A 25,422-nucleotide genomic window follows, 5' to 3' on the forward strand; every position below is an offset into this window, starting at 1 on the left:
ACAGAATTTGCCTCTGCAACTAAATGGAAGAATAATTGTTTTGCCTATTCCACTAATAACATCATTAAGCAGATAATCTGCTGGTTATCAGGTTACTCTTGGTGTGTGGTAACTTGGCTGCCATGTTTCTTACATTTCCTTTATTCATTCACGGGATGAGGGCGTCACTGGCCAGGTAGCATTCATTGCACATCCCTAATTGCCCAGAGGGCAGTTACAAGTCAATCACATTGCTGTGGGTCTGGAGTCACATGTAGACCAGACCAGGTAAGGATAGCAGTTTCCTTCCTTAAAGGACATTAGTGAATCAGATGGGTTTTTCCAACAATCAACAATGGATTCACGGTCATCATTGAACTCATAGTTCCAGATATTTATTGAATTCAAATTCCACCGTCTGCCGTGGCAGGATTCGAACCCGGCTCCCCAGAACATTATCTGATTCTGTGGATTAACAGTTCAGCGATAATACCACTAGGCCATCGCCTCCCAATTTGCATCACATTTGCAAGTGATTACATTCTAAAGAGGTGCATCATTGCTTTGAGATGTGGCAAGATTCTGAGAGGTACTGAAGAAATGCCCGTTGTTTACCTGGTGCAGTCCATGATGGTATGTAGGCGATGTGCAATGATCAGCACAGTGCAGTCTGTAAACTCATTTTGGATGGTGGTCTGGATCAGATTGTCCGTTTCGAGATCGATGGCTGCTGTAGCCTCATCCAGAATGAGGATCTTGGATTTCCTCAGGAGGGCTCTGGCGAGACACAGGAGCTGTCGCTGGCCGACACTGTGGGCAGGAGGCAGATTCAGATCAACAACAGACTGCAAGACCAGAAGGAGGTTCATAGCTACTTGTAAAAATAGATCATTGGACCGAGCATGTTCATTTTTTAATTCTTCTATGGGATATGGACATTGTTTACCCATCCCTAATGGCCATTGAACTCACTAACTTTTAACTGCCCTCTGAAATAGCCAATCACTTCCTGTGGGTCTAGAGTCACATGTAGTTCAAACCAGGTATGGATGGCGGGTTTCCCTGGGCATCAGATGGGTTTCTACAATAATTGGTAGTTGTCTTGTTCACGAAGCACCAAAACTAGTTTTCTTTTTCTCCCAAATTCCACACTTAATTCAAATTTCATCAGCTACCATGGTGAGATTTGAACACACATCCCTAGGTTTCTGCATTAGGAGCTCAGTGATAGTGACAGCACCTACTCCACCATCTCCCCATGTAGCCTGTAGGTAGCTGTATGATGAAAGATCAAACACGCAGAGTTCCACTTACCGGCACACTCTTTCTCTTCCTCTGTCTCTCCCTCCCTCTCTGAATCTCTCCATCTCTTTCTGCATGTCTTTCTCTCCCTGGCTGGCTATCTGCCTGTCTCTCTCTCTCTCTTTTCCTCTCAATTCTTTCTCTCGCCCTCTCTCACACGTCTCTCCCTATCTCTCCCAGAAAGAGGCAGAGAGAGAGAGAGAGAGAGTGGGTCAGAGTTATTCACTGTTCCCCCATCTCTGGTTCACTGTCAGAAGTTCCACATTAAACTGTGAACTCTAGATTCTGGTTCTACAACAAGATCCCTTCCACGCAACAACCAATAGCTGCCGAAATCCTCGGTCCTGAGCCAGTGACAGGCCGATCAATAATGTACCTGAGGTTCTTGCCTCCCTCAGAGACCTTGTGCTGCAACTTGCCGGGTAAACTGGCCACGTATTGTTTCAGATGAGCCAGCTCCAGGGACTGCCACAATTCCTCGTCTGTGTATCTGCTGAAGGGATCCAGGTTCATGTGGATTGTGCCAGAGAACAGCACTGGATCCTGACAGCAAAACAATTCAGAGAATTTGTCAGTGAACACTTCATATTTACACCTTGCAAGAAGATTTTCCAAAAATCGATCCTTTTCAAACGTAAACACGCGTCAGGAAGGGTTTTGAGGCTTTCGGAAGAAGCCGAAGAGATTGTGTTAAATGGTTCTAGCGATGAGGGACTTTGGATATATTGAGAGACTGGGGTTGTTCTCCTTAGAACAAAGGAGATTTATAATAATGGGGTGTTCAAAATCGCACCCTGCTTTTCACAAAGTAGGTATTGAGAAACTGTTTCCAGTCGCAAAAGGTCAGTAAGCAGTGGCCAGATGTTAAGTAATTTACAAAAGGTCGTGAAAATGATGTAAGGAGGCTACAACCAGTTCTGAGGAAGTCATACCAGACGCGAAACCTTAATCCTGTTTCTCTCTCTTTAGATGGTGCCAGACCTGTTGAGTTTCTCCAGCAACAAAGAGATACTATAGGATGAGTGAGTGGGCTAAGATCTGGCAAATGGATTAGAATGTGGGAAAATGTGAAATTGTCCATTTTGTCAGAAAGAATATTATCTGCATGGTGAGCAGGTGTGGAGCTGTGAGGTGCAGAGGGATCTGGGTGTTTTACTGTATGAATCGCCAAAGGTTAGAATGCAGGTATAGCAAGTCATTAGAAAGTGAATTAAATGGTATTTATTGTGAGAGGAAGTGAACACAAAGATAAGGAGGTTATGCTTCAGTTATGTAGGGCACTGGTGAGACCATATCTGGAGTCTGTGCATAGTATTGGTCTCTTTATTTAACTATGTTGTAAGTAGTCTAGAGAAGCTTTACCAAACTAATATCTGGGATGGGTGCACTGTCTTATCAGGAAATGTTGGGCAGAGTAACCTTGAACCTATTGGAGCTTAGAACAGTGCTAACTGGTTGTCAAGGTTGACTCTGACTGACCGACGCATTGCCATGGAGAAAGTACCAAGCTCCCAGGCAATTCAGAAGAGGCACAAGACTGGAGTGTTCAGTTTGCACAGAAGTGGAAGGAATGGCCTAGTGATTATCACTGGACTATTAATCCAGAGACCTCCCTGTTCTGGGGACCTGGGTTCAATTCCAGTTGTTGGAATTTGAATTCAATTTAAAAAAAAATAAATCTGGAATTAAGAGTCTGGTGACCATGAATCCATTGCTGCTTGTTGTAAAAACCTATCTGGTTCACTAGGGTTCTTGAGAGAAGGAAACTGTCATTCATACCTGGTCTGGTCTACACGTGGCTTCGGACCCACAGCAGTGTGGTTGACACTCAACTGCCTTCTAGGTAATTAGGGATGGGCAATAAATGCTGGTCTAGGCAGAGCTGCCCACATCCCACAAATGAATAAAAAAGAATAGATCCCTGTGTATGAACATTTGTCACTGGCTACAGGTGTCAATGAGCCATGTTACAAGCCGGATTGATTATCCTACATTGGGCAGCATGGCAGCTCAGTGGTTACCACTGCTGCATCACAGCGCCAGGGACTCAGGTTCGATTCCATCCTCAGGCAACCGTCTGTGTAGAGTTTGCACATTCTCCCTGTGTCATAGAATCCCCACAGTATGGAAACAGGCCCTTCGGCCCAATAAGTCCACACCAAACCTCAGAGCATCCCACCCAGACCCATCCCCTCGTAACCCACCTAATCAACACATCCCTGAACACTATGGGCAATTTAGCATGGCCAATCCACCTAACCTGCACATCTTTGGACTGTGGGAGGAAACTGGAGCACCCAGAGGAAACCCACGCAGACACGGGGAGAATGTGCAAAATCCACACAGACAGTCACCCGAGGGTGGAATCGAACCCGGGTCCCTGGTGCTGTGAGGCAGCAGTGCTAACCACTGAGCCACCGTGCCACTCCATGTCTGCATGGGTTTCCTCTGGGTGCTCCAGTTTCCTCCAACAGTCCAGAAATATGCAGGTTAGGTGGATTAGCCGTGGTAAATGTGGGTTTACAAGGATGGGATGGGTCTGGGTGGGATGCTCCTTGGAGGGTCAGTGTGGATTCAATGGGCCGAATGGCCTGCTTCCACACTGTAGGGATCCTATGATCTTACTGTAGCTATTAGCACATTCAGAATTGGTCAGCAAGTGCGGCTCAGTAACATGTCTCTCTTTCCAGCAATACCTTCCAGCCAACTGCACACCACAACCTCCAGGCCACATCACTGACCAGTAATCATGCTACACATCAGTGTAGGACCAGGTCTGAAGCATAGGAGCTCATGTGTTGTAGGAATGAGAAACCCCTGGTATCCACCTTGCTTTTCATAGAAACAGGAGGAGATTATTCAGCCCCTTGAACCTTCAGTTTGATCCAGAGCCCACCCCCTGCCATGGTACCACCCCCTTTTGACACCCTCACCCAATAAGCATCTATCAATCCTAATCTTCAACTTGTTGACCGAACTCTCCCATCCTTGTCCCCAGTCAATGGTTTCCATTTGGGAGGAAATTATTCTGCGTTTTCACAACTATGTTTGAAAAATCACTTGCTGATCTCTTTCCTAAAGTCCCGAAAAAGAATCAAACAGGACTCAACGTTAACTCTGTTTCTCTCCCCACAGATGCTGCTGAGTTTCCCCAGCACTTTCTGTTCTCGGTTCAAATCTCCAGCATCCACAGAATTTTGCCTTCATTCCTGAATAAGCTGTTCTAATTTTAAGGTTACAGCATGGGATATCCAGGTGTCTGTGATTTAATTTGGATCAAGGAAAGAAGAAAGTAATTTAAAAAATGTTAAAACTAGTAAAATTTCACTGTTCTACTAGGGCAGGGGAGTTCTCCATGGGACCAAAACAAAGTTGCTGGAAAAGCTCAGCAGGTCTGGCAACATCTGTGAAGGAGAAAACAGAGTTAACGTTTCGGGTCCGGTGACCCTTCCCCAGGACGAGGAATCCTGCTCAATACCCATCTCCCGAACAGTGTCACTAAGAAGAAAGTGTAAGTCAAAAGTGAGCAAAATGCTTGTTCAGAAACTCATCTGTGTACATGAGGAGCGTCCCTGATGGTTACTTACTCCCTGTGGCGGGTACACATGTTTTCAGTAGCTTTGATCCTTCATAGCCATATTTCTGTGTGTGGGATCTTACAGTGTGCAAACCAGGGGGTTGTGTTTCTTTACATTACAGCTGTAGCTACATTTCGAAACGCTTTCAGACATCCTGAGGTGCCACAAAAATGCAGGCTCTTTCCGCTTTACCTGTGGGATGATTGTGAGTTTCTGCCGCAAGTCGTGTAGCCCAATGGTGGAGATGTCCACTCCGTCGATGAGGATCTTGCCCCCGGCTGACTCAAGGATGCGAACCAGACAATTGGCCAGCGAGGATTTCCCAGCGCCTGTCCTTCCAACAATGCCAACCTGTGTCAGAGCGACAGAGAGAGAGATGTCGGACACACTGCTGTCTGAGGAAGAGTGCGGGCACTGTCCTACTCAGTTAAACTTTTAAACAAGTGTCAAAATGCTTGAGGTAAGCAAACATTTGTAAGAAGCTGCAGTGCTGGAAGGGTAGCAGCACGGCTCTGAGTCCCACAGGCTTTGCATTAGGCTGTTTCCATGCTGCTCAGTAAGGCTAGATCTCACTTAAAGTTTTGATTGTCAGGAAATAGAGACGCAGCTTTAAGTGAAATGACTTTAATTGAGAGATTGGAATCAATCTAAAAGCTGGAATAAGAACAATAAAACACTGAGAATCTGGAATAAAAAACTAGTCTATTGGTGACCATGTAACCATTGTTGATTGTTGCAAAAATCCATTGGGTTCACTTCTGTCCTTTTAGAGAAGGAAATCTGGTGCCCTTACTCACTGTGGCCTACATGTGACTCGAGACCCACAGCACAGTGTTCCACTCTTAACTACCCTCTGGGCAACTAGGATGGGCAATAAAAACTGGCCTAGATGTGATGCTCACATCACATGAACAAATGTTTTAGAAGTTGAAATAATTCCTACTGAGCAGTGTGGTTATAAGACTGGACTGCCCTTTATCCCTTTTCCCTCTCTCTCTGTAATCTCCTCCCTTCCTCCCAAACCTGGAGCTAGTAGTACAGGTCCAAGCCTTGGTACCTGAGCCCACTTCATTAAGAATGGCCTCTTGGGTTAAAATCCTAGACAGTAAGTGTTACCATGGATATTCTACAGCGTGAGATGGCTCAGTCTGATGGACTAGCTGAGTGTTCGTATAAAACATAGAAAATTGGTGCTGGAGTAGGCCATTCAGCCCTTTGAGCCTGCCCCACCATTCAATGTGATCATGGCTGATCATGCAATCTCAGTATCCCATTCCCACCCTCTCCCCATATCCCTTGATCCCTTTAGCCGCAAGTGCCATGTTCAGCTCCCTCTTGAATAAATCTAATGAACTGGCCCCAACAGCTTCCTGTGGGAGAGAATTCCACAGGTTCACAACTTCTCAAAGCCACTTCTCAAAGAGGCTGCACAGGAGAGAGAATCAACAAGGGAGATAGCTTCCAGGCTGTTTGGAGGGGAGACGTTAAATACTTGAATAGGGTAGGCAGGGGGAAAGGGGAATTCAGTTATTGTGTGTAAAATGACTTGAGCATTTCACGCACATTCTAAATGATTACAGAAGTTGAATTATTAATGAAAGCCTTTCCAATTTTTTTTACTCAAATCTATCTCATGAGCGTACCAATTAATGGTCATGTTTGCTCCTATAGATGTCAGCCATGTTCTCTGTGGCCATTCTCCTGTATGAGCTATCTGACTGTTCGAAATGCTAACTAGGCAGTAATTGGGAATATCAAACCACTTGTTCAATTATATCTCCTCTCTCTATCTTGACTCACAGATTCTGTGGTTGACTGGAGCACCTTCTGACCAACTACTGACCACAGATTAGCTCACACCCTTCCTGATGGTGCAGCAAACCCGCCCCAAACAATATGCAAACAGAAAAAATGTTTTTTGAGAAAAAGCCCCAAACATTTTGAAAATCATATGTTTTTGAAAACAGCAGGACAAGTTGTAAAGGTTGTTTTTAATTCAAAAATGAATTCCTGACTTTATTAATAGAGGCACAGAATACAACAGGAAGGTAACAGCAGACCTTTGCAAAAGACTGATTAAACCTCAGCTGGGGTATTAGAAAGGAGAGATGCAGAGGATATTTAACAGAAGGTACCAAGGATCTGGGTAAGCTGGGATTGTTTTCCTCAGAGCGGAGAAGGTTAAAATGAAATTTAACCAAAAAGTTCAAAATTATGAAGCATTTTGATCAAGTAAGTGAAAAGAGACTGTTCCTAACGGAAGGTGAATGTTTTACAGGAGGCTCACAGATCGAAGATAGTTCACCAGAGAACTGGAGGATGAAATGAAGAGGTTTCAACAAACTTGCTGTGATCTGGAATTTGCTGCCAAATAGGGCGATGGACGCAGATTCAATGGGGATTTTCAAAAGGGAATGGGATAAATACTTGAAGGGGAAACAGTTAGTTAGGGTGAGTGGGATCAAATGGATCAATCTTTCAAAGAGCTGGCACAGGTACTGTGGGCCAAATGGCCTCCTCCAAAGCTGTAAAAGGTTCTCATTATTTCCATTGTACCTTTTCGTTTGGCTGGATTTCACAGGTGATCCCATGTAGCACCAAATCCAGCTCAGGTCTGTAACGAACCTTGTAATCCAGGAATTTAATCTCACCCTTGTCCGGCCAGCCCTTTTCTGGCTGATGGTCGGTGGTCCACGGAGCCTGAGAGGAAACATTTTTATTTTTACTTTACATTGTTAATGACAGACTACTTTATTCAGCTTTTTGAAAATTTCAATTGCTGGAGAATAGGTCAGAAATGTAGTGGATGTTGTCCCCACAACCCCACCCAAAAGTGGCCATTTGCTTCTAAATGTACTGTGTACCCCAACGCTTGCAATCTTCATAGAGCAACGGGTAGGGCTTGGTGCAGTCAGTGTGGTTAAAGCCTAATGAAGAACATGCATTTTGATAAAGGGCACACGCAGTGTCCTGGGGCTAATAGTTACCCCTCAATCAACATGATGTAAAACAAAAGCAGATGAAGCTGTCACAATTACATGGCTGTGTGCCGTATGTATTGTTAATCACCCTGTTCAGACATGTTTTGTTGCACCTCTGGAGCAGGCGGGACTTGAGCCTGGGCTTCCTGGTCAGAGGCAGGGACACTACCACTGCACCACAAGAGCCCCCTCTGTGCGCTGTACGGTGGCTGTAGTGAAGCCTTTCCAGTCCTCTCATCTCTAAACGGGGGAGGGTGCCAATCCCACTGCGGCCCCCCTGTTTCACGGGATTCACCCCCCAACCCCCGCACCATCACCATATCCATGGTACCTCATTGTCCAGCTTGGTATATTCCAAGACCCTCTCCACAGCCACAATGTTGGTCTCCAGCTCCGATGTCTGCCTGACCAGCCAATTCAATGCCTGGGTCACCTGAAAGTGAAGGGAAAGAAAATCTGGTTCTGAAAGAGCAAAGAACAGAGAGCAGCTGAACTGTGGAGACTGACCACAGTCACCAGCTACTCTCTTAGTGCCACTATCTCAAATACTCCTGTGCTTCCTCATTCCATTCAATGGTGGGTCTGTGTCTCTGATTCCCCATTATGGTGACGGGACACAGGTCGGTGATTCCCCCACAGGGTGATGGGATAGGCTCCTGTGTCTCTGATTCCCCACACACTGACAGGACAGGCTCCTGTGTCTCTGATTCCCCCACACACTGACAGGACAGGACAGGCTCCTGTGTCTCTGATTCCCCCACACACTGACAGGACAAGACAGGCTCCTCTGTCTCTGATTCCCCCACACACTGACAGGACAAGACAGGCTCCTGTGTCTCTGATTCCCCACACACTGACAGGACAGGACAGGCTCCTGTGTCTCTGATTCCCCCATACACTGACAGGATAGGACAGGCTCCTGTGTCTGTGATTCCCCACACAGTGACAGGACAGGCTCCTGTGTCTCTGATTCCCCCACACTGTGTCTGAGATGCCCCCCCACCCCCACCATTTGGGAGGCTCATGCCAAACATGTGGAGTCCACAGTTTGGAGGAGATGTCGTAGAAATAATCTCAAGATTTACTGCCACTAGAACAAGAAGCCACACAAACTCCCTCATTCCCTCATCCATTCTGGAAATACAGAAGAAATATTCTCACGCATGGGGACCCCTTGGAATATGGACTTCACTAACACAGGCACCTCAGGAAATTGGGTAACCAGGAAATTGGAGATGGAATCACAAAGACACGTGAAGAAATTACATTTGAAAGAGGGAGTTGGGAAGTATATAATGAGGAACACAGCAGCATAAAGCATCACAGTAACCCAGAGAAACATTCTAATGTTCAGCTGTACGTGTGAAGATTTCACCACAGCAGATTGAATTCAATTAATGAAACCTGGAATTGAAAGCTAATCTCAGTGATGTGACCATGAAATTATCAAGTGTTGTAAAAACCCAACTGGTTCACTAGTGCCCCTATAGGGAAGGAAATCTGTCATTCCCTACCTGGTCTGGGCCTACATGTCACTCCAGACCCACAGCAATGTGGTTGACTCTGAACTATCCTCTGAAATGGCTTCACAAATTACTCAGGCCAAGGGCTATTAGCAGCGCCCATGCAAGAATAAAAATAAATGTGGGGCTATGTAGTTCTCATAGGGAAGATAGCACTGGCAAAGATTTCATGAACTGAATGGCCTCCTTCTCAAGCAGTATGGTTACAATTCTAGAATAGCTCTTTTAATTCTTAATTTTCATTCCCAGGATGCATTGGATGGTTTTCTGGACAGTAATGGTGTGGAGGGAAAAGGCAGGAGATTGGCACTAGATGATAGAGTCAGTTTAGGCACAATGGGCCAAATGGCCTCCTTCTGCAGTGTAACAGATCTGTGATGTCGGAAATACGCCACAGCTGTCACCTAACCCCAGTTGCCCTGGACCAGATGTAGTGTAAGGTGGGTGTGAAAATCCAGCTAGCCCCTTGAACTTCTGGCTCCTCAATTGAAGCCCATCAGGTGGCACAGTGGCTCAGTGGTTAGCACTGCTGCCTCACAGTGCCAGGGACTCAAGTTCGATTCCACCCTCAGGCGACTGTCTGTGTGGAGTTTGCACATTCTCCCTGTGTCTGTGTGGGTTTCCTCCGGTTTCCTCCCACAGTCCAAAGACGTGCAGGTTAGGTGAATTGGCCATGGGAAATTGCCCGTAGTGTCCAGGGATGTTTAGGTGAGGTGGGTTAGACATAGGAAATGCAGGGGAATGGATCTGGGTGGGATGCTGTTCAGAGGGACGGTGTGGACTTGTTGGGCCGAATGGCCTGTTTCCACACTGTAGGGATTCTATGATTTCCCAATTCTAACAACTGCAAGCGGGTCATGGGAAGACACAGGCAAAAAGGAAACTGTTAGTCCCAGGGGACTGAATCCAATGCAAGGTATTTAGAAATGTTGGAACAGCTGAATCATATGGACTTGTCTGTGTCTAGAACAGGAAACGCCATGGCAATGTACTCACATTCAGTGCGTATGAAATAGACAGGCCAACCAGACCACTATCCAATCTATCTCTAGCTAGAACAGCAAAGAGTGCAGCAAAGAACACCACTAAGTTACCAAGGAATTCCAAACGGATTGCAAGCCACCTGCATGGAAACACATGGTGATGGTCACATTACAACTACAGTCAACAAATTGCTTACAGATACAGGCTAAATATTAATATATATAATGTCCTGAAAGTGGGCTTTCTAAAACATCACAAACTATTCCACATGCATCTCAAAGCTAGCACACATGTGCAGCAGGTGATCAGGAAGGCTAATGGAATGTTGGCCCGTATTTCAATGGGATTAGAATATAAGAGTAGGGACATCTTACTGCAACTGTGCAAGATACTAGTGAGACCACACCTAGAGTACTGAGAGCAGTTTTGGTTCCCTTATTTCAGGAAAGATATAATTTGATTGGAGGCAGTATAGAGAAGGTTCACTAGGGTGAACCTCATCTGGAGGGGTATTCCGATGAACAAAGATTAAACAGGTTGGGACTTACTCATTGAAGTTTAGAAAAATTAGAGATGATCTTAATGAAACATATAGGATTCTTAAGGGGCTTAACAGAGTAAATGCTAAAAGGACGTTTTCCCACATGGGAGAGTCTAGGACCAGACGGTATAGTCTCAGAATAAAGGTGTGCCAATTTACAACTGAGATGGGGAGGAATTTCTTCTCTGAGTGTTGTGAGTCTTTGGAACTCCTTGCCACAGAGAGCTGTGGGGCCATAGGCCTTGTGTATGTTTAAGGCTGGAGAGAGATATGTTCTTGATAAAAGTCAGGGAATCAAGGGTTACGGAGGAAGGGCAGGAAAGTGGACATAAGGTATGTTGGATCAGTCACAATCCAATTGAATGGCAGAACAGGCTCGAGGGGCCGAATGGCCTATTCCTGTTCCTACTTCTTAAAGTGTCTGTGGTCTTATGGCATTATCTGTGCATCAGTGTAGCTCACCTGGTAGTCACTCTCACCTCTTGAGTCAGAACATTGTGGGTTTAAATCACATTCCAGAGACATGCACACAACTAGGCTGTGTATTGCTGTACTGTCGAGCAAGATGTGCCCTCTTTGTTTATCTTGCCTTGCAAACTAAATCCAACTGTTAACCTGGCCTCAGATTCCATCCACTTAAAGCTGAGAAGGTTGTCGTGAGATTTTAATAATGAGGGGGTTTTAAGCAGAGGATATAGATTTTAAGATAATGGGCATAAGAACAGAAGGAGAATTTTGTTTTGTCACAGTGAGTTGTCGTGATTTGGAACACATTTCCTGAAAGTGCGGTGGAAACAGGTACACAAAAACCCAACTGGATAAGTAGCAAAACGGAATAAAAAACTTGCAGGGCCGTTGGGAGGGAAGAGATTTGAAGAACCAAATTGAGTATGATGGTCTGAATGGCCTCCTTCAGTGCAGTGGTGCTGATAGTTTCTAGTTCACTCGGTGACTCCTGATTACTGCGGCAACCTTTTGTAGTCTAGAGCTGTGGATAGTGATGGTGGAAGCTCCAACATCCTTTCCTTCACACAGCTGACCAGGACCCTCTCCCACTCTTACCACCAGCTACTGGCATGTGTCCAGCATGTGGACAAGTTGACACCCAACCTGTTTCACCACGTTATGAACACACCTTCCTCCCTGGAGTGGGACTCAAACCTAGAACTTCTGGCTCAGAGGCAATGACACTACCCACTGCAGCACCAGAAATCACCTCCTCTGCCATAAAATCCTGTAACTAAATGCATGTTCCTTTTGGATTCCATGAGGCTCCTCAATACAGTTAGTTTCTTACATAAATGTCAAGGAAAGAATGAGCAAACACTCAGGAAGAGTTGGATACCTGTTGGCCACAATCCAAGGAAAGACACATTTCTGGTTTTCATTCATGATTTTCTTGTTATCCGCCAGGAAGCGAGCCTGGTGTCCATACGCTCGGATTACGGGTAAACCCAAGATCGTCTCACTGAAGTGAGAGTAGATGGGCGACCGGGTCACCGAATCCAAACGCCGAAGTTGCCGTGATGTCGTGATGTAAAAGATCTGCAACAAGTGCATGTTCCAGTCAATAACCTGAGGCAGGAGGTCAAGCAGCAACTGATTGAAATGCCATGATATAGCTTCAAGGTCCCAATTATTACAGACCCAAGGTATACAACACAGCATCAGCAATTCAAGAATGAAGTGTCAAAGCACAAATAATCCTCTTCCTCATCAATCTCTCAACCCAATACCATTTCCCCAACACTGAATCTTGGCAGGCACATATAATCACCCTCTACTCCTTTAAACTGAAAGTAAAGCTTCCTCAACTCTTTTAAACTGAAAATAAAACTCTCTCTACTCTTAAACTGAAAGTAAAGCTCCCCATACCCTTTTAAACTGCAAGTAAAGCCACTCTACACTGTCCTGGTCAAACGCTCCCAGGACAGGAACAGCAGTGTAGTTTGAACCTATGGACAGCAATTGTGTTCTGCACAAGGACTTCTGGTAGCTTCAGTACAGAAACAGATCATTAGCCCAACTAATTTATTCTCCACACAAGCCTGTCAATCCCACTTCAAATAAATGGAACAACCTGTTTTATATTTTTTTCCCATGTGTTTAGCAACTTACAGTCAACAGTATCTCTACCACTCACCTCAGCAACACCATGTGGTAATGAGTTCTACACCACTCTCTGGATAAAGACATTTCTCCTGAATTTTCTATTGGATTTCTTAATGACTTTCTCAAATTGATGATCCTGAGCTTTGAAGAAGTAGGTACTGTTTCTTTACATCGAGCGTATAAAATTCCTTCCATAACTTAAAAGCTTCAATCAGGATACCCCACTGCCTCCACATTCCCCTCAATCTTCAGTTATTTTCCTTCCAGTTAAAAAAGACCCTACTTCTAAGCCATTTCTCCTGGTTTTTCATCCTCATTTCAACATCTCTAGAGAGAGAAACAGTAAACATTTCACATCCAAATACTTATTCAGAATAGGCTTCAGCTCCGAAGAAATATTTACTCTGTTTCTTCCTCCACAGACCTGCTGAGTTTCTCCAGCACTGTTTGTATCCTCCCCAAATGGTCTAACTCTATTTTCAAGATTATGTCACCTTGTTCTAAGCTTCCTGTGAGAAGAAAATAGATTCAATCATCCCAAACACCAGCCTTTTTAATTGAGCAGGTCCCATCGCCTGATACACCGAGACACTGTCCAGCCAACATTACCTGGATGAAATAGTAAATGACAACCAGTGGGACAATGACGATGGTAAAATAAGGTGTAGCCAGGCAAATGACAGCCAGAGTGCCGAGCACAACAAAGACACACGACAGCCAACTCCGAAACGACATTGGGATGATTTCATCGATGGTGTAAATGTCCTGCAGAGGGAGAGATGCAAAACTCACAATTAAGATCAAAACCCTCCTTCCTCTGGGTTGGATTCACTTCAATGAGAAACATTCAGGGCTGATCAAAGCAAGCTGTTTAAGATAATCTAGAACACCCTACCTGATCGGCTGGTAGAAACAGATTCCAAACGTTCAATAGCCAATGTATACATTTTGTATTTATACCCATTCCCCCCCTACCTGAATGTGCTCATTCACCATGCCACAAAAGGAGGGATTAGAACAGTTGACCACAAATAGGTTGAAGATGTGGGTTTTAATGAGTCAAACTTTCAGAAAGCGTTTGACAAAGTCCCACATAAGAGATTAATGTGCAAGATTAAAGCACATGGGATTGGGGGAAGTCTATTGAGATGGGTAGGAAACTGGTTGGCAGAGAGGAAACAGGGAGTAGGAATTAATGGGTCCTTTTCAAATTGGCAGACAGTAACTAGCAGGGTGCCACAGAGATCAGAGCTGGGACCCCAGCTACTCACGATACATAATGATTTGGATGAGGGAACAAAATGTAACATCTCCAAGTTTGCAGATGATACCCAGCTGGGTGGGAGGGTGAACTGTGAGGAGGATGCAGAGATCCTTCAGCATGATCTGGACAGGTTGGGTGAGTGGGCAAATGAATGGCAAATGCAGTATAATTTGGATAAATGTGAGGTTGTTCACTTTGGAAGTAAAAACAAGAAGGCAGATTACTACCTGAATGGCTGTAAATTAGGAGAGCGGAGTGTGCAGCAGGACCTGGGTGTCCTTGTGCATCTTGTCACTGAAGGTAAGCATGCAGGTGCAGCAGGTGTTAAGGAAGGCAAATGGTATATTGGCCTTCATTGTGAGAGGTTTCGAGTACAGGAGCAGGGATGTGTTGGTGCTGTTATACAGGGGCATGGTGAGGCCACACCTGGAATATTGTGTGCAGTTTTGGTCTCCTTTTCTGAGGAAGGATGCTCTCGCTCTTGAGGGAGTGCAGCGAAGGTTTACCAGGTTGATTCTGGGGATGGTGGATCTCACGTATGAGGAGAGATTGAATAGGTTAGGATTGTTTTCACTGGAGTTCAGATGAATGAGGAAGGACCTCATACAGACTTAGAAAATTCTAACTAGACTGGACAGGGTAGACGCAGGGAGGATGTTTCCGATGGTGGGTGTGTCCAGAACCAGGGGTCACAGTCTGAGGATTTGGGGTAGACCACTTAGGATGGAGATGAGGAGACATTTCTTCACCCAAAGAGTGGTGAGCCTGTGGAATTCATTACCACAGGAAGTAGCTGATGCCAAAACATTGACTGTATTCAAGAGAAGACGAGATATAGCATTTGGGGCGAATGGGATCAAAGGTTATGGGGAAAAACCAGGATTAGGCTGTTGAGTTGGACAATCAACCATGATCGTGAAGAATGGCAGAGCAGACTTGAAGGGCCGAATGGCCTCCTCCTGCTCCTATCTTCTATGTTTCTATGGGTGTCTGAAGGGAGGACAGAGATTTGAGAGACAGAAAAGTTATGGGACGGAGTTGCAGAGTACATGAACGTTGACTAGGGCAGCAAATACTTGGGGACACCATCACCTGCAAGTTCCCCTCCAGGCCACTCACCATCCTGACTTGGAAATATATCACTGTTCCTTCAGTGTCGCTGGGTCAAAATCCTGGAATTCCCTCCCTAATGGCATTATGGGTCTAACCTACAGCACATGGGCTGCAGTTGTTCAAGAAGGTAGCTCACCACCACCTTCTCAAAGGGCAACTAGGGCTGGGCAATAAATGCTGGAACCAATTTCTAAAATAATCCTCATCTAGACAGGAAAGGAACAATGAATTGATGTTTACACCATGTACAATCTGGTGGTCTGCTGGAAGGAGACAGTGAGTGAATATTTGCAGGTCGGTGGATGAAGACTCTCACATGGAGTTAAAGAAAAGCTACATTCAAATAGCGCCATTGATATAACTCAAACATGGGAATGCCTGAGCCAGCTGCTTGGTCGCTGAAAATGCTAGAGAGCTACCAGAGGGCAGTCATACCTTGGAAAACCTGTTAACAATCCTCCCAGTCGGAGTGGTGTCAAAGAACAGCATGGGAACATGGAGTATGTTTTGCAGTAAGCGTGAATGCAAGTCCCTGGAAGCGGCAATGTTTCCTCCTGTCATCAGGAATGCACCAAGGAGCATGAAGACAGCTGAGGAATGTGGGAAAACAACAAGCACATTTATCATCTCCAATGTCTCTGTACTTTCATAGGAGCAGGATTCAGCATGTCGAACCTGGTCTCCCAATCAGTAGACCACAACTGATCTGTTTCTTAACCTCAGTCTACCCTTGGTTCTCTAGCCCTTAGTATTGTTCCCCAACAAAACATTATGAATCTTGGTGTTGTAATTTGCAGCTGAAGCCCAGCATTTTGCAGGGGCGACAGTCCCTCATTTGTACTTCACTGTGTATAGACAAATGCATCTTGGCATCACCTCAAAAACTAAAACAAAGCAAAATACTGCGGATGTTGGGAATATTAAATAAAAACAAATAGTGTCAGAGAAACTCAGCAGGTCTGGCAGCATCTGTACAAAGAGAAACAGTCAACATTTCATATCCAATTTACTTAGCAGAATAGGCTTCAGCTCCAATGAAATGTTCATTCTGTTTCTTGCTCCACAGACCTGCTGAGTTTCTCTAGCAATCTCTGTTTGTATTCTTGCTGAATGGTCTGATTCTATTTTGAAGATTATGCTGCCTTATTCTAAGCTTCCTGTCAGAAGAAAACACATTCAATCATCTCAAACACCCCAATTTGATCCTCTTGAAGAAAATGTAGGCAAATGGGACTAGTTCAGTTTAAGAAACCTGGTCAGCATGGACGAGTTAGCTCGAACAGCCTGTTTCCATGCTGTATGCCTCAATGACTCTATGAAATATTAGCCTAATTCTGTAAAACATGCATTGATCACAGGGAAAAACAATGTATGACTGGGCAGAGCCAACATAGATTTACAAAAGGAAAATTATGCTTGACCAATCTGTTGGGGATACTTAGATTCATGTGGAAAACATGGTAACCAATTAGCATACAGTAAATTTGCTCAAACAACAATGTTATAACAGTCAGATTATCTCTATGAATAATGTTAGTTCGGGGATAACTACTGGCATGGATATGGGGAGAATCACTCCCCTGTCCCCCTCAAAACAGTGTCATGGGATCTTTATACAAATGGGAAAATGAGACTTCAATTTATCATCTTATCCAAAACACTGCACCACCAACAGTGTCGCTCTCCCGCAGTACTACACTAGTACCAGCCTGGACTTTGTGCTCAAGTTCCGGGAGTGAGGTTTGAGTGTGCAATTTTCTGACTCAGAGCAACAGTGCTGCCCCCAAGCCAAAGCTAACACCATAAAACGTTAGAAAGTTCCAAATCTGTTTTTTAAGAAGTTAAAAATCAAGGCATTCAGTCTCTTGAAGTAAATAAGTAATGGGGAGCTTTTTTATGAAGTTCATAAGGAAGAATTATTTATAAGGAAGGCAGGACGGTGCTAAAGAGAGGAGATAGCTTTAAAAGAGTTGGTAGAGGAACCAGAGAAGGGAAATTGGTGAGTCATGACAATCTAGAATGTGCCACCTGAAAGGGCAATAGAAGCAGATTCAATAGTAACTTTCAAAAATGACTTGGATAAATAATTCAAAAGGAAAAATTTACAGGGCACTGAGCAAAAGCAATGCAGCTAGAAAATGATTGAAGGTGGGTGAGGAACCGTTCGAAGAGTGACAACAAAGCCATAGTGGGCTGAGTGGCCTCCTGTCCTGTTCTAAGGTTCTAAGGAACACAGCTTCAGACAGGAAACTTGAGTGTGTCTCAAGTAGCAGACAGCAAGGATGAAAAGTGAGGAGATGACGACCAGTGACCAGTATTTTTGTTGAACTGAAAGACACTCACCTTGTGCAACACCCAAAACACCAAAGATGCCAAGTCGCTGATCGCGCTCAGATGCTGGGTAGGTGGTGTTGATGTAGAGGCTGGCATCATTGGTCCAGTCACTGAGCCAGAGGTTCTGCCCAATGGTTGCCATGTTCTGGGCAATGTATGACAGGATTATCAGCAACAAGTACCATGAGCCAATAGCACTGAGGTATTTCCAGTAGATTGACAACTTCACCTGCCAATTAAAACAGAACCCCAAACAGACCAATCAATACAGGTAATCCAGTCACATGGTGTGCAGTGTAGCCCTTTACCCTTTGAACTTTAGGAATCAAAGGAGAGGAGAATTGGGTGGGAAGTTGAAGTTGAGGTCAAGGATTAGCTGTCATCTTGCTGAACGAAGGATCATGCTCTACAGTTGCAAGGCTCACTCTTCATTCTGCTCAAAAATTCTTATCCAAACAGATGACAAACCTACAGAAAAGTTTCTCAGTGTTTTTACTTGCTGTACTTACTTCACCAGCTCTTTGTTGATGTGCAATGCTCTAGGCTTCAGCATCTTCCTCATGGAATGTGCAGCACAGGAGGCCATTCAGCCCACTGTGTCTATGCTGATGTTACATATAACTATTTCACTCTCCTCTTGCTGCCTTTGTCCTTGTATCTTTTTACAGTCTCCCTGGTGTTCTAGAGCCAGCACAATTCCAGAGCTGAACTGATCCAGAACTCATTTGGAGCTGAGATGTTCCAGAGTTTTGCTGTTCTGGAGTTTAATTGTTCCAGAGTTTAGTAGTTCTGGAGTTGCCTTTGGATTGCTTCCAGTGCAGAAATCAGAACATTTATAAATGGGCAATCCTGTCATGGTCCTTCCACTGGTTTGTTCAAGAATACAAACTCACTGCATGGCAGAACATGGAACAACCCAATCCCCTCACTCTGAGTAATAACCTGTAACAATTACGAATTTGCCCTCCCTGTGAAGAAGACACCATCCTGTCGGAACGGTTTTCTTTGATCCTCAGTCTACACAGGAAATGATTTTATACCTTCAACAGTTCCCATGTGCAAGTGAGAGCTTACCTTTCCCGTTTCCATAGTTTCTTTCTCTATCAGTCTCTGGCCCTTCACCATGTCCGCTTGCCCTTCCTTCTCTGACACCAGGCTCTTGTCCCTCTTGGCCTTGTTCAGAGACACTCTAACGCTGCTTTTGCTAAAGGAAGGATCAGAGAGAGAAGAGTGAGTTTAAACAGAAGATCTCCTTCCTTTAAAGCTCTTGCTGATTGCTCAGTTGGTTAGTGAGATTCTTACTCTTTTAATTTAATCAAACAAGCCAAAAGAAACAAAATCAAAATCCCAATTTCTGTCGCACAGTCTCAGGATGCCCTCAAAGCACTTCACAGCTGGTGTCTGAAACCCGGTATTTGATTTGAATCCTGCCAAGGGCAGTGTGCTAATGGCCAAACCATGTGGTCATGTTGGTGAGGGATAAATATTCTCCCAGGACATCAGGGCAAATCCTGCCGATGTCACCTGGCAGGGCAGACAGGTCTCATTGGATGGATGGCACCTCCAGCAAGGCAGCACTCCTTCAGCACTGCGCTGAGAGTGCCAACCCCGAATTGGCACCACTCCCTGGAGTGGGACTTGCAACCATGACCCCTGACCTTCTGACCTGCCCAGGGTGGTGATGGGGATATGTCAAGGGGTTTTGGTGAGCTAAACAGAGAGAGGATGAGCTGTGCAGCCACAGATTTTAACCTGTGCTCCAACCTGGCCAGCATCTGATAGAGAATTATCCCCAAGTGATCTGAGGCCATTTAGCCCATTCTACCTCTTTTAAGATCTGTCCCACTCCCCTACTGTTTTCCCACATTCTTGGCAATACACTTCATCCTGTTCAGTTGCATCCCTGAGGCTGTGAACTACAAATAATGAAGTATTAACACCCTCATTCACACCGCGAGCAGGTTTTATTGAAGATTACCTCCACTTCCTGCTTCTGACACGTTCACTGTTCTCCCGTTTCAGGCTCAGTGTTATCGCCTCAACTGCATCCACCCCCACCTGGAGTTCTTGATCATCATCCGGTGTGACATCTTCCTCTGTCACCATGTTGACTGAAAGAGACCGGATACAGGGTGAACGCTATTTGCCCATTGACCCCAACGACCGTCTGATTTCTCTGCTGTCCTCCAAGCCATTTTTGTACACCAAAGGTGCTACATATATTCAATGATTTAGCATGGAGGGTGTGGCAGGCACGTAGCAGTCCCATGCATTTGGAGTTTAAGATGGTTCATTATTCAAGGCTAAAACAATGAAAAAGCTTCGAATGTACTTAATGATCCAGTCTCGACAGCCTTCTACTGTGAAAGAAGAAATTCCTCCTCATTTCCATCTTAAATACCCCTTACTCTGAGATCACACCCTCTGCTGTTAAACTCTCTCGCAAGGGGAAACAACTTCTGCACGTCTACCCTGTCAAGCCCCGACTAATTTTAAATGTTTCATTAGGTCTCCTCTCATTCTCCTAAACTTCAATGAGTACAGGCCCAATCTACTCAACCTCTCCTTAGGAGAAAATCCCTCCTTATTTGGATCAGCTGAGTGAAGCTTCTCTGGGCTTCTGCTACCTGCCACTTTAACGCACCACCCTGTTCCCTGGCCAGCATCTCTGTCTCTGGCTTGCTGCAGTGTTCCAGCGAAGCTCAGTACAAGCTGGAAGAGTAACACCTCATTTTCCACTTGAGGACTCTCCAGACTCAATATCAAGCTCAACAATTTTAGGGCTTAAGGCATCTTGTCCCACATTCTTACCTGAACTCCCCTTGTTATCACGTGGTCTGCCAATACAAACAACCCATTGTTAGACACTAACAGTCCCAATTAACAGCTATTCACCCTCCCAGTCTGACTGTTATCCACTCCTTTGTCTGTACAACTGTTCTTCTCTCTCTTTGGGTTCTATCTCCAGCTACTGTTTACACCTTACCTTCTCACCCCACCCTATCTTCTACATAAAAAACAACTTGTTCCAGCTACCATCAATTATGAGGAAGGGTCACCAGACCCGAAATGTTAACTCTGTTTTTTCCTTCACAGATGCTGCCAGACCTGCTGAGCTTTTCCAGCAACTTTGTTTTTGTTCCTGATTTACAGCATCTGCAGTTCTTTTGATTTTTATTTAGTGGTCTGACGAATGCCAAATCTAATTTCAGCAAAACCTTGGGCCTTTTATACTACGTTCCCTTTGAAATAAAAGCTAATATTTCATTTGCCTCTCCAATTCCCTAATGAGCTTGAATGCTGGCCTTTTGTGATTCATGCATTATCTGCAAAAGCTTTCAAAATCTGGAGTCCGGAATATCAAAAATGAAACAAGGTGGAAGTTAAAGTAAAGGGTTCGATCAGGGAGGTCCCCAGTAAATGAGGCAACTGGGGACATGCCCCTCAGTAAATGGGGCATTGCGGGTGTGCCCGTCAGTTAATGGGGCATTGGGGGTGTGCCCCTCAGTAAATGGGGTATTGGGGGTTGTGCCCCTCAGTAACTGGGGCATTGGGGGTGTGCCCCTCAGTAAATGGGGCAATTAGGGTTGGACTCCTTCAAGAAGCTTCAGTTCAGTTGACTCTGCCACCCCATACGTTAGCCTCAGTCTCTATCCTCCATCATCCCTGTGTTCGATGTCAAATTTACTTCAGACCCCATTCAGGCAACACCTCAATTGTCCTGATTTTTAAATCCCTCCATGTCATCACTCCTTCCCAATCCTTAGAATCTCCTTAAGCTCCTGCAACCTCTGTGCCCCTCCAATTCTCTCCATATATAGCATCCTCGATTTTAACCCCTCTATCATTGGCAGTCATGCCTTCAACTGCCTGGGCCCTAAACACTGGTGCTCCCTCCCCTGACATCTCCATCTCCCTATCCAAATGCTCCTTAAAATCTACCTCTTTGCTCTGTGATCACCAGTCCTAATACTTTCTTACATGGCTCAATATTGATGATACCCTGCAGAGCGTCAACATTAACAGTGCTATGTAAACATTGAAAATAGGAGCAGGAACAGGCCATTCGGCCCTTCGAGCCTGCTCTGCCCATCAACGTGATCATGGCAGATCATCCAACTCAATGCCCTGTTACCTCTTTCTTCCGCCATACCCTTCAATCCCTTTAAGCCCCAGGAACTATACACTGAAGTGGTTCCCACTGTCTATAGAAAGAAGCAACTTGGGTTAAATTTCTTGCAGAGAAACTCGAGTGGGGCAGGTAGAGAATGTTCTCTGCAGGAGGAGCAAGCTTAATGAACTGAGTGACATTGTCCATGCTTCCAGTTATCCTACTCCCTGCACTAATGATGCTGTGACTCCGACCTCTCGATAGCTTTGGTGAGAGCTGTCCTTACGGAAACTGTCAAAGTGCCTGGAATTTTGGCGTCCCTGTGGGAATTGTAAAGGCAGGGAATCTGTCTGCAGGCTCCAAACCTGTTGCCTCTCCCTCCTCGCTGCGACTCCCTTCGCTGTAGGTATTCAGGAAGTCTGCAAACGCCCCCCTGTTCGCCTTCAGTGTTTTGTACAAGCCCAGTTCAGTCACTTCGCCGTTCACTAGAACCACAATCTCGTCAGTTTGAGGCAGAAACGTGACTCTATGAGTCACAAGAATTCGAGTCTGTTTAAAAAAAACACAGATCGTCAGAGAGTCAAATGATCATGTGGAGTTTTGTACAGAAACAGGCCACTCGGCCCAGCAAAATCATGGCAGCATTGATGCTCCTACCAAACCCACTTCACCTCAGCCAACTCTTCTGTACTAACCAGGAACTCTCCAATGGGGGGCTGGTGATATCATGGGGATCGGGTGTCTGGCAAAACCTTCGGAGTATGTCTGGTCAGGGACCCCACGAGAGGCGGCAACATGAGACGCATGTGAGACTGCTTGGACTCCAGACACACCTGAACAGCCCCAAACCCAAGCTAGGAACCTGCCAAGGCCTGTGCACAAGGCGTGGCATGGTGTCTCAGTGGTTAGCACTGCTGGCTCACAACAACGGGGACCTGGGGTCGATCCACCTCAGACAATTGTCTGTGTGGAGTTTGCACATTGTCTGGGTGGGTTTCATCCGGGTGCTCCAGTTTCCTCACATAGGCCAAAGATGTACGGGTTAGGCCATGCCAAATAGATTGGCCATGCTAAATTTCCCAGAGTGTCCAGGGATGTGTCCAGGCTTGGTGGATTAGCCATGGGGAATGCAGGGTTTACAGGGATGGATTGGGTCCGGTGGGGATGGACTTTGGAGGGTCGGTGTGGAGTCGATAGACTGAATAGCCTGCTTCCACACTGTGGGGATTCTATCATTCTGTTCACACAGGGCAAAGATGGCCTGACGCAGGACCCTCTGACAGTGCAGCAGTCCCTCAGCACTGACCCTCTGATAGCGCAGCACTCCCTCAGTACTGACCCTCTGATAGTGCGGCACTCCCTCAGTACTGACCCTCTGACAGTGCGGCACTCCCTCAGCACTGACCCTCCGACAGTGCGGCACTCCCTCAGCACTGACCCTCTGACAGTGCGGCGCTCCCTCAGCACTGACCCTCTGACAGTGCGGCACTCCCTCAGTATTGCAACAGCAGCATAAGAATAGAAATTGTCATCAAGTCTTTGGAGTGAGAGACAAGCCTTCCACCTTGTGGCTCTGATGTGTAAGTACTATCCACTAAGTTTACTCTCTGTGTGAAATAACAAACAGTTGAAAAGCTACATTCAGTCAAGCAAATGCAATGTAATTTTTAAAAGGGAATAGGATCAATCTTTGCATCACTATGAGGGTTAATGGAATGTGTTGAAAAAAAAAAGCCAGCAAAGCCAGACTGGGAGGAATAGCCTCCAGCTAACACTCTATGGTTCTGGGCCAATCAGAATAGCCGGAGCCATATTTCACTGCCTACTCTGCTCTGATTCGGCAAATCCCAACCAAAGAAGCAATTGGGGTTGAGTGCCATCATAGAAACTTGAGTCAAAGAGAAGAACATACCATCAGTTTTCAACAAATCCTGGAGAAAAACCGAAAGAACTGTGGACACTGTAAATAATAAAGAAATAGAAATTGCTGGAAAAGTTCAGCAAGTCTGTGAGCATCTATGGCAGAAACCATAGTTAATCAGAACTGTGAAAGGGTCACTCAACCCGAAACATTAACTCTGATTTCTCTGCACAGATGCTGCTAGAACTGCAGAGCTTTTCCAGCAATTTCTGTTTTTGTTTCCAACAAATCCTTGTCTGGAATACACTGTATCTAATTCCGTGCTGTCCCTGTCTTGGGAGTGTTTGATGGGGACAATGTAGAGGCAGCTTTACTTTTATTTTAAAAAGAATAGAGGTAGTTTTACTTTCAGTTTAAAAGAGTAGAGAGAGCTTTACTCTGCACCTAACTCCATGCTATGCCTGTCCTGGTAATGTCTGATTGGGAAGCGTCGAGCGAGCTTTACTTTCATTCCAAAACAGTAGAAACTGCTCTAATCTTTATCTAAACACGTGCTGTCCCTATTCTGAGATTGTTTGATTGGGACAGTGTAGATGCAGCTTTACTCTCAATCTAACCCCGTTCCTGGATCGAATGGAATGTACATTAATATTGGTAATCACTCAACATCGAAATGCTCATCAACTTAAGTTAAAACATTCCCCAGAAATTCAGTCTCACCTTGTCCTTTAGCAGACCATTTGGACCAATGACTTTTTCAAAGATGTGTTTCCCCACATGTGCATCAACAGCAGAGAGTGGGTCATCCAGTACGATAATATCAGCATCACTATACACCGCCCTTGCAAGACTAACTCGCTGCTTCTGTCCTCCACTCAGATTGATACCCTGGGAAAGAGAATCATTAAATCAAGGAATGACCAACTCCTTCTTGTTCAGAACCAAAGAATCTTCCAGCACATTGTTACAATCCCAGCTGACATTATTACTGGACAGGTCAGGTTCCAGACTGAAATCTGGCTTGATAGACTTTTTTTTGATTTAACGAGTTGGCCGTTCACTGAAGCATAACCACTCAATGCTTAACAGTTGGTATTAACAATTGAACAGAAGGTTATTATACAAAAGATTTGAAGATAAAATAGAATAACCCAATCACACAATTTGTAAGATTCTGAAACACAAGGTAAAAATATGATCCAATCTATCCAACACCGTCACTTCACTGTGTTCAAATACCAGAGAGAGCTCTCCTCTCTATATCACATTTATAGTTTTCATTTGTCTTTTTTTTCCAATTCCTGCTCTTGAGAGGCTTTTCCTTAAATATCCACACAACTGAGATGAAACTTTCTCAGCTTCAACTAACGCCTTCTAGGTTCTAATCAAACACTTCTGGTCTGGAACTTTCAAACTAAAACCCTTACACTGAGATAGCCTGTTTCCTAACTGTTCTGAACTAATTCCTTTCTTCATGATAATTCCTATCTTCTTATATCTTATATCTTACTTCAACCAGGGCTTCTGTGAAATGAAACCAAAATCTTTCTAATCTATGGATTCTTCCCCTAATCAAACATTCAATTCATCATTCTTCTATACTAAAAGCAATTTAGTGCTTTTCAATGTTTACTCTGTCCAATCACAAAACTCTCACAATGCAAACAAATTCCTAATATCACCCTAGAAGCCCTTTCTGTCTCAAACTCATTTTTAAAAATATGGCTCCAGAAAGATTA

The 25,422-nt window shown here is 44.9% G+C and overlaps 1 protein-coding gene across 2 annotated transcripts in view; it reads right to left on the bottom strand.

The window, feature by feature from the left end:
- Positions 1-25,422, bottom strand: part of abcc2 (ATP-binding cassette, sub-family C (CFTR/MRP), member 2) — a 63,314-nt gene that overhangs the window by 3,554 nt on the left and 34,338 nt on the right. The window contains exons 18-34 of one of the 2 annotated variants that reach the window (XM_048608782.1): positions 24,404-24,571; positions 22,188-22,371; positions 22,071-22,086; positions 21,597-21,660; positions 19,800-19,805; positions 19,696-19,748; positions 18,786-18,906; positions 17,721-17,940; positions 15,813-15,967; positions 13,610-13,765; positions 12,234-12,433; positions 10,360-10,486; positions 8,172-8,273; positions 7,416-7,559; positions 5,052-5,210; positions 1,658-1,824; positions 595-789 (exon numbers count right to left, since the gene is read on the bottom strand). In XM_048608782.1, the coding sequence (XP_048464739.1) occupies positions 595-789; positions 1,658-1,824; positions 5,052-5,210; positions 7,416-7,559; positions 8,172-8,273; positions 10,360-10,486; positions 12,234-12,433; positions 13,610-13,765; positions 15,813-15,967; positions 17,721-17,940; positions 18,786-18,906; positions 19,696-19,748; positions 19,800-19,805; positions 21,597-21,660; positions 22,071-22,086; positions 22,188-22,371; positions 24,404-24,571 (2,237 nt within the window). Of the gene's footprint in view, positions 1-594; positions 790-1,657; positions 1,825-5,051; positions 5,211-7,415; positions 7,560-8,171; positions 8,274-10,359; positions 10,487-12,233; positions 12,434-13,609; positions 13,766-15,812; positions 15,968-17,720; positions 17,941-18,785; positions 18,916-19,689; positions 19,823-21,596; positions 21,661-22,070; positions 22,087-22,187; positions 22,372-24,403; positions 24,572-25,422 lie in introns of both variants that reach the window. The other variant, XM_048608781.1, reaches the window with a different exon arrangement.

The sequence above is a fragment of the Rhincodon typus genome, chromosome 20 (assembly GCF_021869965.1).
Source record: "Rhincodon typus isolate 14 chromosome 20, sRhiTyp1.1, whole genome shotgun sequence".
Lineage (NCBI taxonomy): Eukaryota > Metazoa > Chordata > Chondrichthyes > Orectolobiformes > Rhincodontidae > Rhincodon > Rhincodon typus.